Source organism: Propithecus coquereli, unplaced genomic scaffold (genome assembly GCF_000956105.1).
Source record: "Propithecus coquereli isolate 6110/MARCELLA unplaced genomic scaffold, Pcoq_1.0 Scaffold53, whole genome shotgun sequence".
Classification (NCBI taxonomy): Eukaryota; Metazoa; Chordata; class Mammalia; order Primates; family Indriidae; genus Propithecus; species Propithecus coquereli.
This window is the reverse complement of record NW_012151174.1, coordinates 2160238-2176669: the sequence shown is the minus strand read 5'-3', so window position 1 is coordinate 2176669 and position 16432 is coordinate 2160238. Positions and strand designations below refer to the sequence as shown.

The following is a 16432-nucleotide window of genomic DNA, read 5'->3' as shown; positions in this document are numbered from 1 at the left end:
ATGGGTGACGCAGAAGGCGAGGACGAGGTCCAGTTCCTGCGGACGGTGCGTATCTCTGGGTTACGGGGCTCTGGGGCTATCTCGCGGGTCTCTCTGAGTGTCTCTCTGTCTCTGAATGTCTCTGTCCTGCTCGCTGGTGGTCTCTGAGACTCGAAGTCTCTTCCTTTGTCACTTTGAGTGACTGTCACTCTGTCTCTTTTAGTCTCCTCCACATTTCTCACCACAGAGAATGGGCAGGATTGGGGACTACAGAATGGGGAGGGGATTTCGGCCGCCATCTCTTCTGACTTTAGCGATGTGGCAAGAGGGGCCACTGAGAGAACACCCCCTCCCACCGTGCTGGAAGCAGGCACTTGGGGAAGGTGGTTCTAGTTCCTGGGCTTAATTTAGCCATCCCCCACCCCCACCGCAGCCCTAATTCTCTTCTGGCTCCAGACTCTGACCTATTTAAATTCTTGGGAAGGGGGCTGGGGTGGGCCGGAGAACACAATTCCTTTCAGCTCCCAGACCTTGAAGTGCTCCTGTGAGTCCCTCGGGCTCTGGGTCTTTCTTTCCCCCTTGGTTTTGGGGAGGAGGATTGACTACGGCTGCGAGTGGTCTCTTAGGGTCTCTGGTTGGTGTCTCCCCCTATCTGTCTCTTTGGGCTGTCTCTATGTCTCTGTCTCTCCATCTATGTCTCCCTGTCTCTGTCTCTGTCTTTGTCCCTTGGCTTCAGGCATGTGGGTTTCGCCGTCTCTCCGGAGAGCTGGACATTTGGGTTGTCTCCCCGCATCTCTGATCTCCAGCTGGGGGCAGGGAAGGGAATTGTAACAACAGGTGTCCCTCCCAGAATAGCCTGCTTTTCTGGGGCCTGGGCAGGGGACAGGGAGGGGACAGGAGGGAGGAGGGGCTACCATCTCCCAGTCCTTCCCACCTTCCCCTCCCAGTGGCTTCGCAGGGTGTGGGGGTGTGGGTATGGGAGGGGACGTCCTCTCCTCTGGGCTAGGTCTGCTGACCCCGCACTAGCCCCTCTCCCCCCCCTCTCCGGCCCTGGGGCCTTGCAGGAAATGCTGACACAGCATTCTGGCCCCAGAATAGGACCCTGGTGAGCTGGGTCGGGTTTCCTGGGAGGGAAGGACCAACAGCTGTGGCTGGTGGTGAAGGATGGGGACAGCTGGAAGGGGACTAGCTTCAGCCCAGACTCTCGCCCCAGCCCCAGCCCCTTAGCAGACACCATGGATTGGGCCCTCCCCTCTTCAGTCCTAATAAGACCAGGGCCATGGCCACCAGCCCCTGAGCAGTCACTCTGTGCCAGGCCCTGTGCCCAGGGCCTCAGCCTCCTGAGGCATCTAATTATATCCTCACTGCCCTATCTTCTGAGGTAGGGCCCTATCTTTATCTCCCTGGGAGATTTGAGGGAAACCAAGGCCTGAGTGGTGAAATCACTCACCCAAGGTCAAGGCCAGGAAGTGGCATCTCTAGATACCCCTGGGGCTCAGCGCTTCTGCTTCACCAGAGAAAAACTGGGCCCAGACTTGCCAAGGAAGCCAGTGTCAGGGTTCCAGAGGCCTGGCCCTGGCCTCTCTTGGCCCCAGACTTGGTCTGGTTTTCTGAATATTATTGAGGTCATGTGGTGGTTTTCTCCAGCTTTTTGGGTGACATCCCGCCAGTAAGAAATGTATTTTATATTGCAACCCAGCAATGCACATATGCACATATGCATGACATAATAAAAAAATCAACTTTATTGAGGCGTAATTGACATGCAATAAACTATACCCATTTTAGGTGTTACAGTTCAATGAGTTTTGACAAATTGTACACACTCAGGTAACCACCAGCATGATCGAGGCACAGGACATGTCCTTTACTCCCAAAGTCCCCTCTTGCTCTTTGTAGTAATTGCCACAGTCACCTGCTTTATGTGACGACCGATTCCATCAGACACTTCTAGTGTTTCATATGCAATGTTTGCTCGCTCGTCTTTCTTCTTTTGCTCAGTGTAACATATTTTGACACTCATCCGTGTAGAGTATATTAAGAGTTCGGTCCTTTTTGTTCCTGAGTAGTATTCCATCATGTGACTGTACCGCAATCTGTTTAACCATTCACCTGCTGATGGACATTTGGGCTGTCTCCAGTTTTTGCTATTACAGACAACCCCTGTGACCATTCACATGCCTATTTTTAACCAAAACTCGTTTCATAAATTGTAGATAGCCCCTAAAGCATGACGGGCGTGTTCCTGCTATTTTCTGTTCTCGCTCTATTTTATTTCATTTTTTAAACATGGTGGCCATGGCTCCCCCAAACTGATTTCATTTCCTTTTGGTGGGTGTCGACCCCTGGTCTGCCCAGTTTGGGCTTTCTCAAAGCCTGGCTCAGGCGGGGACCTCCTGGGGACTGATTAACAGTGCAGAGTCCCTGCTGATCACAGAGCCACTGAACCAGGCTCTTGGCGGTGGAGGGGACCGGAGCAGCAAGGAAGCTGCTCTTTTATCCAGACTCCTCCCACGCCCTTCCTTCATTCGGATGCAGGAAAAGTTGGAGCATCATCAGTGGTGTCGTGACTGGGTGTCATGACCCTGTCTCTGCTTTATGACCTGACTTTGCCCACGTGCTTGCTTCCTAACTTTGGGCAAGTGATTTTTTATTTTTCTCTCTGAGCCTCGATTTCTTCATCTGGAAAATGGGGACAAAAATACATACAGTAAAGATTCAAGATACTGCCATGCAAGTATCTCTCTGAGCCCATCTTCTCCCTCTTTGCCCCTCAATTGTCCCGCCACCACCCTGTCTCCCTTGCTGTTCCTCCAACACTCCCTCCAGCCACAGGGCTTCGCACAGGCTGCCCCTCTTCCTGGAACATTCTTCCCCTGATTCCTTGTCATTATGTGGACAAGGCTCAGCTCAAATGTCACCTCCTTGGTGTCATCTCTCGGCTGTCACTTCACCCCCCTCACTGATGTCATCCCTACCGCCAAAGCCACTCTCTTACATCACCCTGGGGTATTTTTTCCATAACACCTATCACTGACATTAAAATTATATACTTATTCACCTGTTTATTGCCTGTCTTTGCCCCAGAATGTCAGCTCCCCAGGGCAGGGCAGGGACTGTGGTCTGTGTCGTTCACTGCTCTGTATCCAGTGCCTAGAACAGTGCCTGGCACATCACAGATGCTCAGTGTCTGTTAAATGAACGGAAAGCCTCAGAGCATAAGGCCTGGTAGCCAGTAAGTGCTTAATAAATGCAAGCTATATGATTATTGTGAATACACAAGTGCCCACCACGTGCCAGGGTGTCAGGGCTGGGGGTCACAGAAAGGAGCAGTCCTGGGGGCTCCTGCCATTGGGTCATGCCTCTCTCCCTCCTGCCACTCCCAGACTGCGTGGACAGACCGAGGGCTGCCTTTGTGGGTCGAAGCCCAGGATGGGAACATGTCTGTGTGATATGCTTTGGAAGGCTGGAGGCTGTGTGACCTCAGGCAGGACAGCAACCTTCTTGAAGCTGTTTCCTGCACCGTACAAAGGAATAACCACTGCCTTGCTCAGTGGTTAAGAGCCAGAGTCTCCATCACATTTGACTGGGACTCCTATCAGTAGAAATGTTGAGCTCCTGCCCCATGTACACTTGTATTAGTTATAAACGTTAGATAAGGGCTGCCATAATAATATATTAAGAGGTGGTCTAGTGTTCTAAGAGTGTGGTGTATAGAGCCGCAACACTGGGATTCAAATCCCAGCCATGCCATATACTGGCTGTGTGACCTTGGGCAAGTCACTTCACCTCTCTGGGCCTCAGTTTCCTCTCATTTATATAACAGGACTTACCTCCTAGGATTGTTGTGAGGATTAAGTGAATTAATACATCTCAAGTTCTTGGAAGGAGCCCCAGCGCACAGAAAATACTTTTATTTTATTTAAAATTTTAATTTATAATCTTGAGGCCGGGTGTGGTGACTCGCGCCTGTAATCCTAGCACTCTGGGAGGCCGAGGTGGAAGGATCGCTTGAGCCCCAGAGTTTGAGGTCACAGTGAGCTGTGATGATGCCACTGCACTCTAGCTGGGGGTGACAGAGCGAGACTCTGTCAAAAAATAAATACATGAAATAAATAAAATTTTAATTTAATTTATTTTGTAAAATTTTAATTTATAATCTTGAAATAATTTCCAACGTACAGAAAAGTTGCAAGATTAGTTCAAGGAAGTCCCGTGCAGCTTTGTTTTCCCCAAATGTTAAGATTTTGCTACGTGTGCTTTATCTTTTTTTCTCTCTCGCTCCTTCCATATTCTTTTCCCTGAACTGTTGGAGAATAAACTGAATATGTGATCCCCTCAAACTCTAAATACTTCAACATGTGTTTCCTAACAAACAAGGGCAGTCTCTCCCTGAACCACAGCATAGTTATGAAAATCAGAAAATTCAGTGTGGATTTGAAACCGTGATGTAATTCACAGTCCTTACTGGGCTTTGCGTCATTGTCTCCATACTGTGCCTTATGGCATCTGCCCTCCACCCGGGATCCAGTCTGGGCCCTCCTTTTGCATTCAGGTGTCATTAGAAAGTGCCCTATAAATAAATATAAAAATAGCACTCTATTATTAAAACAACACGCAAAAGAGAGAACTTAGAGAAAGATGAGCTTAAAAAGCAATTTCGCTTGCTTTTGAAGGAGGGTATTCATGTTTTCCACCCTCCAGTGGATCACCTTGCAGGAGGCCGCTGGAGCCAGCTGGACTCGGGTTCAAATCCCAGCTCCTCCCGTTACCAACCGTGTGGCCTTGGCCAATCCATGTCCCTCTTTGAGCCTCAGTGTCCCCATTTTAAAATGGGAATGACCCAGGCTCCTATCTCATGGGGATGTTAGGAGTAGGTGGTAGAGGGCTCAGCTCTGCCCCTGGCTGGTGCGGGTGGGTATTATTCGTCGCTGTCTTTTTCACAGGGACAAGGGTGGGGGCGGTGGCCTGTGGTATGTCTCTGGTGTCCGGGCCAGGCCCCACCTGAGACCCTTAACCCCTCGGTCCCCGCAGGACGACGAGGTGGTCCTGCAGTGCAGCGCCACCGTGCTCAAGGAGCAGCTCAAGCTCTGCCTGGCCGCCGAGGGCTTCGGCAACCGCCTCTGCTTCCTGGAGCCCACCAGCAACGCCCAGGTCCGCGCGGGACGGAGGCGGCTGGGGAAGGGGGCCCAAAGAGGGGTCTGGGAGTCTGAAGGGGGGTGCTGACCGGAGGGAAAGTGGGGCGGGGGCTAAGAGAAAGGGACCGGGGTCTGAGGTAGGTAGGGGTGCAGGTCCGAGAATAGAGGGGCAGGGGTCTGGAGAGAGCCCCTGCCTGGGGCAGCCCTGTGCACAGGGAGGTGTGGGAGGCCAGGGTGGGGCCGCTGATCCAGAGCTTTCCTCGGCAGGTGTCTGGGAGCCCCGAAAGCCTTGGGTCCAAGAGGCAGGTGCCGGAGAGTCTAGAAGGAGGGGCTGGGGGCGGGGTCTCGGGAGGGAAGAGCAGGGGTCAGAGGGAGGGGCCGGAAGGGGGCGGGGCTTAGGACCTTGCGTCCAATCAGGAGGGACCTGGTTGTTTTAGCGGGAGGGCATAGGGCATCTGGCGGGGGTGGGCGCTGGAAGGTCCTAGACAGCAGGGGACTGAGGGAAGGCGACCCCAGGGTCTGAGGCTTGGGGTTCTAAGGGTGGGGGGCAGGGGCGGCAGAGGGCCTTGGGTCCAAGGTAAGCGGCTTGGAGGGTCAGGGGACCCTAGAAAGGGGCTGACTGTGGAGGGGCCTGGGGGCTGAGGGCTGAGAGGAGACCTGGGGGGTTGGGGACGTGGAGTCTGAGGGGGGAGGAGGGCTCCGGCTCTGAGTGAGAGGGGTCTGAGGGGCAGAGTCTCGAGTCCCTTGAAGGGGAGGGTGTCTAGGGTCGGAGGTGACGGGGGTGGGAGACCGAGGAGGGAGGCATGTCAGGCCTTCCAGCGTCTGCAAAGCGTTCACGGGTGTTTCAGGGCAAAGGCAGGAACTGGGAGTGTCTGACGGTGGAGGCAGGAGGGCGCTTCTCTGGGGACTGGAGAGGTCTGGGGCTGCCTGCAGGGGAGGGCACGGAGCAGGAGCTGCCTGTCGTGGAGCAGGCTCGGTGTGTCAGAGCTGGGAGGCCCAGGGCTGAGGCTTCCTGTGAGACTGGGTGGGACGTGGGGACTCGAACGGCGAAGGTGGTGTGGAAGCTTCTGTGGAGTCTGGAAGGGGCTTAGTGTTTGAGGGAGGAGGCACAGGAGAGGTTTCCTGTGACTTTCGTGCCGATTCAGTGTGTCTGAGGGGGGTGGCAGAGGCCAGGGGCTTCTTGTGGCGTTGGGGCGGGTCCAGGTGTCTCAGGGGTGTGGGGAGGGGGTGTGCCAGGGAATAGTGCTGGGGGTCTTCAGGCCCCCCCTCACATCTCCCCACCCAGAATGTGCCCCCCGATCTGGCCATCTGCTGCTTCGTCCTGGAGCAGTCCCTGTCCGTCCGAGCCCTGCAGGAGATGCTGGCCAACACGGTGGAGGCCGGTGTGGAGGTGAGGCTCCCACCAGGGGCGGGTGCGGAGGCAGGGGAGGTGCAAGGATCTGGGGTCGTTCACCATCTGCTCTTCTTCCTCTCTCTGCCCCGCCCCACAGGCCCTCAATTTGGATAAGTGGGTAGGTCTGGCCTTGGGTGTCACCTGTTCTTCCAACCTCGTGACCCCCGGCCCGTCTCTCAGGCCCACATCCTGCACACGGGGGCTGGGGTCCTCCCCACCCCGGTTGTCAGGGGCTGTGGAGCCCAGAACAGGCCAGGCAGGCAGGAAGGAAGCGGTGGGGGCTCAGCCCCCCGCCTGCACCTTTCTCCTCCTTGCCATCCTCTCCCCGACCCTGATCCCAGCTCCTCTCCGCATGGGACCGCTCCCCTCACCTCCCTATCCCAAGCGTGGGTCCCCTCCACTCCAGGAGTGGGTCCGCCATGTGATCACTTGGCCCCATCACATGGCCCCCAGAGCATGGGCGTGTGACAGCGGAGATGGGAGGCATGATGCCATCACGCAGTCGGATGTGCCCCACCCCCACGACCAAGTGTCCTTGTGCTTGGGAGGGGTGGTCACCTCATCACTATGGGCGGTGTTCACATATTGAGCGACTGCTAGGACTGTACTGGGGCACACCGGCTGCAGCTCAGCTGTGTTGGGACAGGTTGAGCAGGGGACACTGACGTCCATGGAATGAACACGAGACACTCGGGCTTCCTCAGTGTCCCCAGGAACCTGGAAGATGGGTTTATCCTCCCTGAGTGATTTTGGGGCCTGACCAACACAGTGAAGGAGGCAGGGAGGACAGAGTGGGCTTCTCAGAGACACAGTCCCTGCTTCCATGGACAGGGAAACTGAGGCAGAGAATCTGTTGAGTGCCCGAGCTGAGGCTTCCTCACCTCCAGCACCAGCCATGATATTTTATGGGAAGCATATCCCCACCTGTGACTAGGCCAGACCTCATGGGGGTCTCGAGAGTCTGGGGGGGATCTGTGCTTATTCTGTGCCCTCCTTCCCCCCGCAGTCATCCCAGGGCGGGGGACACAGGACGCTCCTGTACGGCCATGCCATCCTGCTCCGGCATGCACACAGCCGCATGGTGAGTGCATGGAAGAGGGGCTGTGGGCAGGGGCAGGGCGTGCAGTGCCTGGCAGAGGAGTGCTGACCTCCCCCTACAACCCTAGTACCTGAGCTGCCTCACCACCTCCCGCTCCCTGACTGACAAGCTGGCCTTCGACGTGGGACTACAGGAGGATGCCACAGGTGCAGGGGCTGGAGGGGCAGGGCTGTGATGGGGACCTGGAGGTAGTCCAGGGACAGACCTGAGACTGCCCTGGGGGCAGAGATGAGGGCTTTGGGCTGGAGAGTCTGGGCACATTCTGGACGGGGAGACTTGGGCAAGCATGCGGGGTGGGGGTTCTAGGCAGAGAGTCCGAGGGTGGGAATGGGGACCTGTTAGGCAGAGAGCTGGTGGCAGCAATAGAATTATTGCCAAGGGCCTGGGATGCTCAGTGGCTGGGGATCCCGCCCCCGCCCACAGGAGAGGCCTGCTGGTGGACCATGCACCCCGCCTCCAAGCAGAGGTCCGAAGGAGAAAAGGTCCGCGTAGGTGATGACCTCATCCTTGTCAGTGTCTCCTCGGAGCGCTACCTGGTGAGCAGTCCCACCCTCATCTCGGCTCCTACTGCCCCCAGGGCTGGGGGTGCACGGGATGGCCCCATCTTCTCATCACTGATTTGTCTAGCTGTCCTCCCACCCCCAAGGTCCTGACTCCCAATTTCCAGTTTCCTGACCTCTGACATCCAATTTTCTGATTTCTGATCCCCCGTTTCTGACTCTATCTTGGTTTCCTGATCTATGACTTCTGATTTTCTGTCTCCTGTCTGCTGGTTTCCTGGCATCCACCTCTGATTTCTGGCCTCCAATTCTGGGACTCTTGCCTACCCCTCCCCCCTCCCAATGGTCTCTGACCACCACATCCCACCTGCCCCCAGCACCTGTCGACAGCCAGCGGGGAGCTCCAGGTCGATGCCTCCTTCATGCAGACACTGTGGAACATGAACCCCATCTGCTCTCGCTGCGAAGAGGGTGAGGGCCCAGACTTTTGCTGCCTAAGCTGAGACCCCCAAACAGACCCTGAATGTTCCTCTCAGGCTTGCCCGAACTGAGCCTTGGAACCTTAGATCCCAAACCTAGATCTCCAAATTAGGGCCCTCACACTAAGATCTCCAACTGACCCCAAATCCAGAACCCCAGAGCTCAGACCTCCAAGCCCAAAACCCAATATCAGACTCCCAGACTCAGACACCAAAGTATTAAGTCCCAAAATCTCACATGTCAAGCTCAGATCCTAGAGGTCAGACCCCTAAACTCAGATCCAAAGCTTAGAACATTAAATTTAGAGTTTACACCTCAGACAATAAGCACAGACTGAGACCTCAGACTCCCAAGACCAGATCCCCAAATTAAAACCTCAGGTCCCCAAACCAGGACCCCTAATTCAGACCCCAAACTTCAGCCCATCAGCCTCAGACTTCCAAAATTTAACTTCAAATCTCAAAAAAATGAAACCCCCGAAATCAAATTCCCAGTTCAGATCCCCATGCTAAGACTCCAAAGCATGACCCCAAAACTCTGACCCCAACTCTCACACCCAAAACTTCTGGTCCTAAATCAGACCCAAATTGAGACTCAAACCTCAGACAGTGTTTGATCTCAGACCCATTAACTTCTAACTACAAAGCTTAGATCTCACCTAACTCGTACCCCAAGCTCAGACTTCCAAACAATAACCATAAGATTATAACCCCAGACCCCCAAACCTCAGATTCCAGCTTCCGACCTCCAAAATCAATAATCAGAATTCAGGCCCTGACCCCAGAATCCAACCTCAGACCCAACCATCACTCCTCTAAACCCAGATCCCAAACCTCAAGTCCTGGAACTCAGACCCCAACTCCAGTGAACATTAGACCTAAACCTCTGACCACACACTCTGACCCCAACCTCAAAAATCCAAACTCGGAACCTTAAACCACAGGCCCACAAACCCCCAACCTCAGCCCTGCATACCCAGATCCCCAACTTCAGGCCCTAAATCTTATATCCCCACTTGAAGCCTCAGACTTGGCTCATATCTCAGACCCTGAAACTCATGCCCCGAAACTCAGATCTCCAACTGCAAACCCCAAAATCCAGCCCCAGCCTCCCACAGGGGAGGAGGAGAACCCCCGATTCCACCTCAGCCCCTGGGCCTTCCTGGGGCTCCAGCCTCATAGTGACCGCCTTGCTCCTCTCCAGGCTACGTGACAGGGGGCCACGTCCTCCGCCTCTTCCACGGTCACATGGATGAGTGTCTGACCATTTCCCCTGCGGACAGTGATGACCAGCGCAGGTTCGGGCTGGGGACCGGAGAGCCTGGGGTCTAGGGATAGAGGTGGGGGTGGGGCTGGGACTTTATGAGTCGGGTTAGGGACCAGATTCTGGGGGGCTGAACCCTGACCCACTCTCTCCTGTGTCCCCAGACTTGTCTACTACGAGGGTGGAGCTGTGTGCACCCACGCCCGCTCCCTCTGGAGGCTGGAGCCGCTGAGAATCAGGTGGGCGTGAGGGAGAGAGGAGACCTGGGGCAGGGCTCGGGCCTCCGGGGTCTGGGAGGAAGATCTGAGGAAGAGATCAGAGGGTCTTGAGGGAAAGTCCCGGAACCCCAAGAAAGAGGAAGGTCCTAAGGGACCCTGGAGTTCTGGAGGCAAAGGATGTGGCAGTTGGTGGGGAGGGGGTGTTTCTGAGGGAGAGATGATCAGGGGTCCTGAGTAAAATTGGGGGGAGTTTAGGGGTCTGGAAAAACTGGGGGTGCTGGAGACATCTGGGGAGCCCTGTGGAAGCTGTGAGGGCCTGAGAGAGGATTGGGGTTCCTGAGGGAGGAGTGTATTTGGGGGTCACGAGGAAGGTTTGGGGGCCTGGACCAAGACTGTGGTACCCATGGGAGGACTGGGGGTCCTCTGACTCCCCTCGCCCTCACCCTCCACAGCTGGAGTGGGAGCCACCTTCGCTGGGGCCAGCCATTTCGGATCCGGCATGTCACCACCGGGCGGTACCTGGCGCTCAGTGAGGACCAGGGCCTGGTGGTGGTTGACGCCAGCAAGGCCCACACCAAGGCCACCTCCTTCTGCTTCCGCATCTCCAAGGTCGGCAGGGTTCGGGGTGTCCTCCCTCGCCTGCATCGGCCCCAGCCTGCACTCTGCAGACAGAAGGGGCTGACCTCTGTCCCCTTCCCCTGCAGGAAAAGTTGGATATGGCCCCCAAGCGGGATGTGGAGGGCATGGGCCCCCCTGAGATCAAGTACGGGGAGTCGCTGTGCTTCGTGCAGCACGTGGCCTCGGGCCTGTGGCTCACCTATGCCGCCCCGGACCCCAAGGCCCTGAGGCTCGGCGTGCTCAAGAAGAAGGTGGGCCTGGCAGGGGAAGGTGTGAGGGTTCGGGCAGCTGCAGGAAGGGTGCTGAGGGGTCACACATGAGCCTTCGAGAGTTTGAGGATGGGACTGAGAGAAGGGCAGAGACTGGGAGAGAAATTGAGACTGAGAGAGACAGGAAAAAAGAAAGAGGGATATATACATGGAGAGAAAGAGAGAAACAGACAGGAAAAGGCAGAAACAAAGAGACATAGAAACAGAAACATAGAGAAAAATAGAGGCAGAGAGACACAGACAGAGAGAAAAAGACAGTGATCCACTGAGAATAACTTTCAGCAAACAATTATTAAACCCCCAGTTGTTCTGGATGTGTGTGTAGAAAAATATACAGACCTGTTCCCTGCCCTCTCAGTACTCAGAAATAGTGAATAAACTGCCTTTAAGGAATACATAGTTTTACAACTGAGGCATGGGAGAGCTACTTTTGACAGAGGGAACAGCATGTGCAAAGGTCCTGAGGTTGGCATGAGCTTGGCTTGTTGTAATAAGAGAAAGAAGACCCAATGTGGCTGGAGCAGGGTGAGCAAGGGGCAAGTAGTGGGAGGCGAGGACAGAGATGGGGATGAGAACAGGTGGTCTTGTTTTTATCCTGAGTGAGATGGAGCCACCAGAAAGTGTTGAGCAGGGCATGGAATTGACCTGACTCAGGGTCGCAGAGTCCCTAGGCTGCCTGTGGGAACAGACTAGGGGGCGGGGACAGAGCTGGAGCAGGGAGACCAGCAAGGAGCCTGCTGCAAACGGAAAATGGCAGGGGACAGGGCCAGGGTGTGGACTGTGGAGTGGGGAAAGGTCACAGATTCTCGTTGGATTTTGAGGGTGGAGCCAACAGGATTTGCTAACAGATTGACTATGGGGTGAGGGAGAGGGAGGGGCTGAGGATAGTGGCATGATTTTTGCCCTGTGCAACTGGAAGGATGGAAGTGCCATCAACTGAGTCAGGGGACAGTCAATGTGAGCTCGGAAGGACGGGGATCTTGGGTTTTACCCCCAATGCCTAGAACAGAGCCACTTGCTAAGGACTTGCTGAGTGGATGAGTGGGAAGCCCAGGGACATATTCATTTGCAAAAAGTGGGGCCTGTGGATACATGAGCCGAGGATGTAGAGACCAGGCCTGGGCCAGAGAGGGACACGTGGGAGTCGCCAGCAGGTGGATGGTATTTCCAGCTGCGGACTGGACCAAGTCCTGGGGAGGTCAGCGTGGGGTGAAGCTGGCAGCCGTGATGGTCTCACCTCACCGAAAGGTGGTCAGGCATTCTGTCTGGGACATGCTCCGTTTGGCGTGCTGTTAGAGCTTTCTCGGGTGAAGATGCTAAGTCAGTAGTAGGTACAGGTGGAGAGCGTCTGGCCTGGAGACAGGCAAGGTGGACAGAGACAGAGAGACGAAGACAGACAGAAACAGAGAGAGAGGGACAGAGAGGAGAGAGAAAGAATGAAAGACAGAGGAGACAGCTGTGAGGGACAGAAAGATGGGGGCTTGGCAGAGAGATTCTGGGGAGCGGGGGCAGCTATGGGACTAAAGTCTGGGCAGAAGTCTGGGGGGCATGGCCCTGGGCAGCTGGTGACCTCTGTCCTCCTGCTGAGGTCCCTCCTGACCTCTGTCCCCTCCACTCCCAGGCCATGTTGCACCAGGAAGGCCACATGGACGACGCACTGTCGCTTACCCGCTGCCAGCAGGAGGAGTCCCAGGCCGCCCGCATGATCCACAGCACTGCCGGCCTGTACAACCAGTTCATCAAGTAGGTGGCCTGCCCTCTGCCCAGGGGACCCCCGTGCTCCTGGCGTTCATACACCCGACCGCTCTCATCTCTGCTTGACAGCACAGCGCTAACGTACACACGACCCCTAACCTCTAAACTCCCCACCTCTGCAGGCTTGACCCTTAATCTGACCTTGACAACCATAACTTTAACCTGATCATCAGCTGCCTTTTACACCCCTGACACCGACCTTTCACCCCTGACACCCAGACCCTGACCCTGGACCTCCCCAGCCCTGACTCCTGCTTCCCTGAGTCCCTGTGCTTACACAGGGGCAGTCCCAGTCCCAGCTCTGCCCTTGGCCACCATGTGATCCCCCCTCCCCCGCCAATGCCTTTCCCTCTCTGGGGCTCAGTCTCCCCGAGTGTGGAAGTCCTGCGGGGTGGCGTGGCGACAGCGCTCTCAGCCTGGGCTGACAGCTGCTCTGTCCCCGTAGGGGCCTGGACAGCTTCAGCGGGAAGCCACGGGGCTCGGGGACGCCGGCTGGCACGGCGCTGCCCATCGAGGGCGTCATCCTGAGCCTGCAGGACCTCATTGTCTACTTTGAGCCGCCCTCCGAGGAGCTGCAGCACGAGGAGAAGCAGAGCAAGCTGCGCAGCCTGCGCAACCGCCAGAGCCTCTTCCAGGAGGAGGTGGGGCCAAAGCGAGGGGCGGGGTCTGCGGACAGGGGGCAGGGCCAATGGGCGGGGCCGTGGCGCTGGGGGGGCAGGGCCTGAGGGACCTGGGAATGGGGGGTCTGAGAGAGGGCGGGGCAGGCGGAGGAGCCGAGGAAGGACCTTGGCTTCTGGGATCGTAGGAGGCGGGGCCAGGGGAGGGCTTGCTTTGGTGGGCGTGGCCTGCGAGGGAGGGGCAGGGCGCCTGAACGAGCAGGGGGTGGGGCTGAGAAACGGATGGAACTGGAGAGATGAGGGCGGGTCCGTGTGGCGCTCAGGGCCAAGGCGAGGCCTGGGGAGGAGAGTCCGGGGCGGGAGAAGTCAGAGCATGGACGGGGTGCGGCTGCCACTCAGGGCAGTGTCCGTGGGGGCGGGGCCTGTGGGGTACGAGGGCGGGGCCAGAGGTAGGTCTTCGGGCAACAGGGAGCAGATGCCAGCTGTGAATGAAACGGACACAAATCTCTGTCCTTATGGAGTTGACATGGCAGGGGAGACAGATGATCAATGAAATAAATAGGTAGATTATATGGTATATTAGATGGTGATAAGTGCTAAGGAGTAAAAGAAGCAGGGAACGTGTAAGGAGTGCTGGGGTTTTGCAATTTAAAATTCAGCGTTCAGGCAGGGTAACCTGAACAGAGAGGGAGCGGTGCGCAAAGGCCATGAGGTGGGATTGTGCTTGGTATGTGCCAGAAACAGCAAGGCAGTGACGGAAGTAGCGTGGCTAGGGGAAGAGTGGGAGGAGATGCGGACAGACAGGTGACAAGGGCCAGACCGTGGTGAGGACTTTGGTTTTAGGAGCCACAGGACAGTTAGGTCTTCTAAAGTCACAACTAGTTAGTGGCAGAGCCAGTCTGTGTGACTCCAACTTGGTCGTGCTCTCGACATGATGTGAGTCTCGTACTACTGATTCGGGCCGCAGGATATAGATGCAGTTGTTATAGCAGCACTATGTGTAATAGCCTAAAACTGAAAACAGCCCAAATGTCCACCAACACTAGAATGGAACTATAAATGTGGCATATTCGTACAATGGAATACTACTCAGCAGTGAAAATGCAGATGAAAACAAACTACCACCACATGCAACACCGTGCTTGAATCTTAAAACATAATACGGTTGTCCCTTGGTATGGTGGGGGGACTGGTTCCAGGATCCCCCTCAAATACCCAAATGTGCAGGAGCTCAAGTTCTTTATATTAAATGGCAAAGTATTTGCATACAACCTGTGCATATCCTTCTACATACTTTAAATCATCTCTAGATTACTTATAATACCTAATACAATATAAATACTATATAAATAGTTTTTTTAGTGTATTTTTAAATTTGTATTTTTTAAATCATTTTTTTTCCAAATATTTTTGATCTGGTTGGTCGAATCCTTGGATGGGAACCTGCCAATGTGGAGGGTCAACTGTATTCAGCAAAATAATCCTTGTATTATACAAAAGAATCTTACTGTATACCCCAAGTTCAAAAGGAGGAAAAACTCACCTAGACTGTTCATTGATACATACATAAGTGGTAAAAACAGAAAAGCAAGAAAGGGCTTTCTATAAAAGTCATGACAGTGGTTATTCCTAGCAAGGAGGGCTGTGTGACCAGGGGGCACCCAGACGGCTTCTGAGTGGCTGGTAATGTTTTCTTCCTTGCCCCAAATCATGGTTACACCAGTGTTCTTTAGATCTGTTTGTTAAACCACATACATTTGATCATCATTATTCTTGGATTTTATATCGGCACATTTGCCTACTCGCTAAAATTTATTTGTAACCCTGATATCAATACTCGTAGCACTTTTGTGGTCATTTGTGCACGGGTGTAGCAGAGGAATGGAAAATTTGAGTTGTCTGATGAACATGGTATCAGCTGAGATTGAACAAGGGCAATCTCTGTCTTCCTGTTACAACTCTCTTCCTGTAAACAAATGTCCTTTTTGCAGCATATTTAGTACAAAAATTCATGAATTTTTGTCCTTTTTTTGGATTTCACTATTTCAAATGGCTCCCAAGTGTTGTGCTGAAGTGCTGTCTAGCATTCCTAAGTGCAAGGAGGCTGTGATTCGCTTTACTGAGAAAATATGTTTAGATAAGCTCCATGAGGCATGAGTTATGGTGCTGTTAGCCATGAATTTAATGTTAATGAATCAACAATGTATATTAAATAAGTGTCTTTAGACAGAAACACATAAAAAAAGATTGGTTGACAAAAATTCTGTGACCAGAGACTCAGAAGAACTCTCTGTAGTCGCCCTGGGAGCAGTGGTTCAGTATTTGACAATTCAGGATTCATAGTGACTTGTTTTCCCCACCCCAGGGGATGCTCTCCCTGGTCCTGAATTGCATTGACCGCCTAAATGTCTACACCACCGCTGCCCACTTTGCTGAATTTGCGGGGGAGGAGGCAGCCGAGTCCTGGAAGGAGATTGTGAATCTACTCTATGAACTCCTGGGTAAGCGGCCCCGGCCCTGAGAGCACCCCAGATCCCAGTCCCATTGGGTCTGACCCCTCTGCCACCCTCAGCCTCTCTGATCCGCGGCAATCGTACCAACTGTGCCCTCTTCTCCACGAACTTGGACTGGCTGGTCAGCAAGCTGGACCGGCTGGAGGCCTCGTCTGGTAGGAGAACCTGGGAGAGTGGGACAGGGGTGGCGGGGAGGGGAGGGCCACGGCCACCTCGCCTCTCACGCTGGCGCCCGGGCAGGCATCCTGGAGGTGCTGTACTGTGTCCTGATTGAGAGTCCCGAGGTCCTGAACATCATCCAGGAGAACCACATCAAGTCCATCATCTCCCTCCTGGACAAGCATGGGAGGAACCACAAGGTTGGCCCTTCACCCCTGACCTCTTGTCCCCTGAATTCTGAATCCTGACCTCTCCCCAGGGCCCCAGAACTCTGTTCACTCCCTCCCTCCCCTCCTCCATCTCATCTCTTGCCTCCCACTGGCTTCTGTCTCGACACGCGGGTCTCAAACTCATGGCTCTTGCATTGATTCTGGGCCACAGATGTGCTTCGTTGGATCTCTGAAATGTTTTTAAAATTTTCCTATTTTACA

At 54.6% G+C, this 16432-nt stretch overlaps 1 protein-coding gene across 1 annotated transcript in view; it reads left to right on the top strand.

Moving 5' to 3' along the window:
* The window catches only part of RYR1 (ryanodine receptor 1 (skeletal)), a 133021-nt gene continuing 116589 nt past the window's right edge, over nucleotides 1-16432 (top strand). Inside the window, exons 1-16 of the mRNA XM_012656979.1 lie at nucleotides 1-45; nucleotides 5014-5133; nucleotides 6403-6507; nucleotides 7517-7591; nucleotides 7677-7755; nucleotides 8033-8145; nucleotides 8487-8580; nucleotides 9793-9886; nucleotides 10017-10091; nucleotides 10523-10679; nucleotides 10775-10939; nucleotides 12579-12700; nucleotides 13158-13353; nucleotides 15695-15830; nucleotides 15902-15997; nucleotides 16083-16201. Coding sequence (XP_012512433.1) covers nucleotides 1-45; nucleotides 5014-5133; nucleotides 6403-6507; nucleotides 7517-7591; nucleotides 7677-7755; nucleotides 8033-8145; nucleotides 8487-8580; nucleotides 9793-9886; nucleotides 10017-10091; nucleotides 10523-10679; nucleotides 10775-10939; nucleotides 12579-12700; nucleotides 13158-13353; nucleotides 15695-15830; nucleotides 15902-15997; nucleotides 16083-16201 — 1791 coding nt within the window. The remainder of the gene's footprint in view (nucleotides 46-5013; nucleotides 5134-6402; nucleotides 6508-7516; nucleotides 7592-7676; nucleotides 7756-8032; nucleotides 8146-8486; nucleotides 8581-9792; nucleotides 9887-10016; nucleotides 10092-10522; nucleotides 10680-10774; nucleotides 10940-12578; nucleotides 12701-13157; nucleotides 13354-15694; nucleotides 15831-15901; nucleotides 15998-16082; nucleotides 16202-16432) is intronic.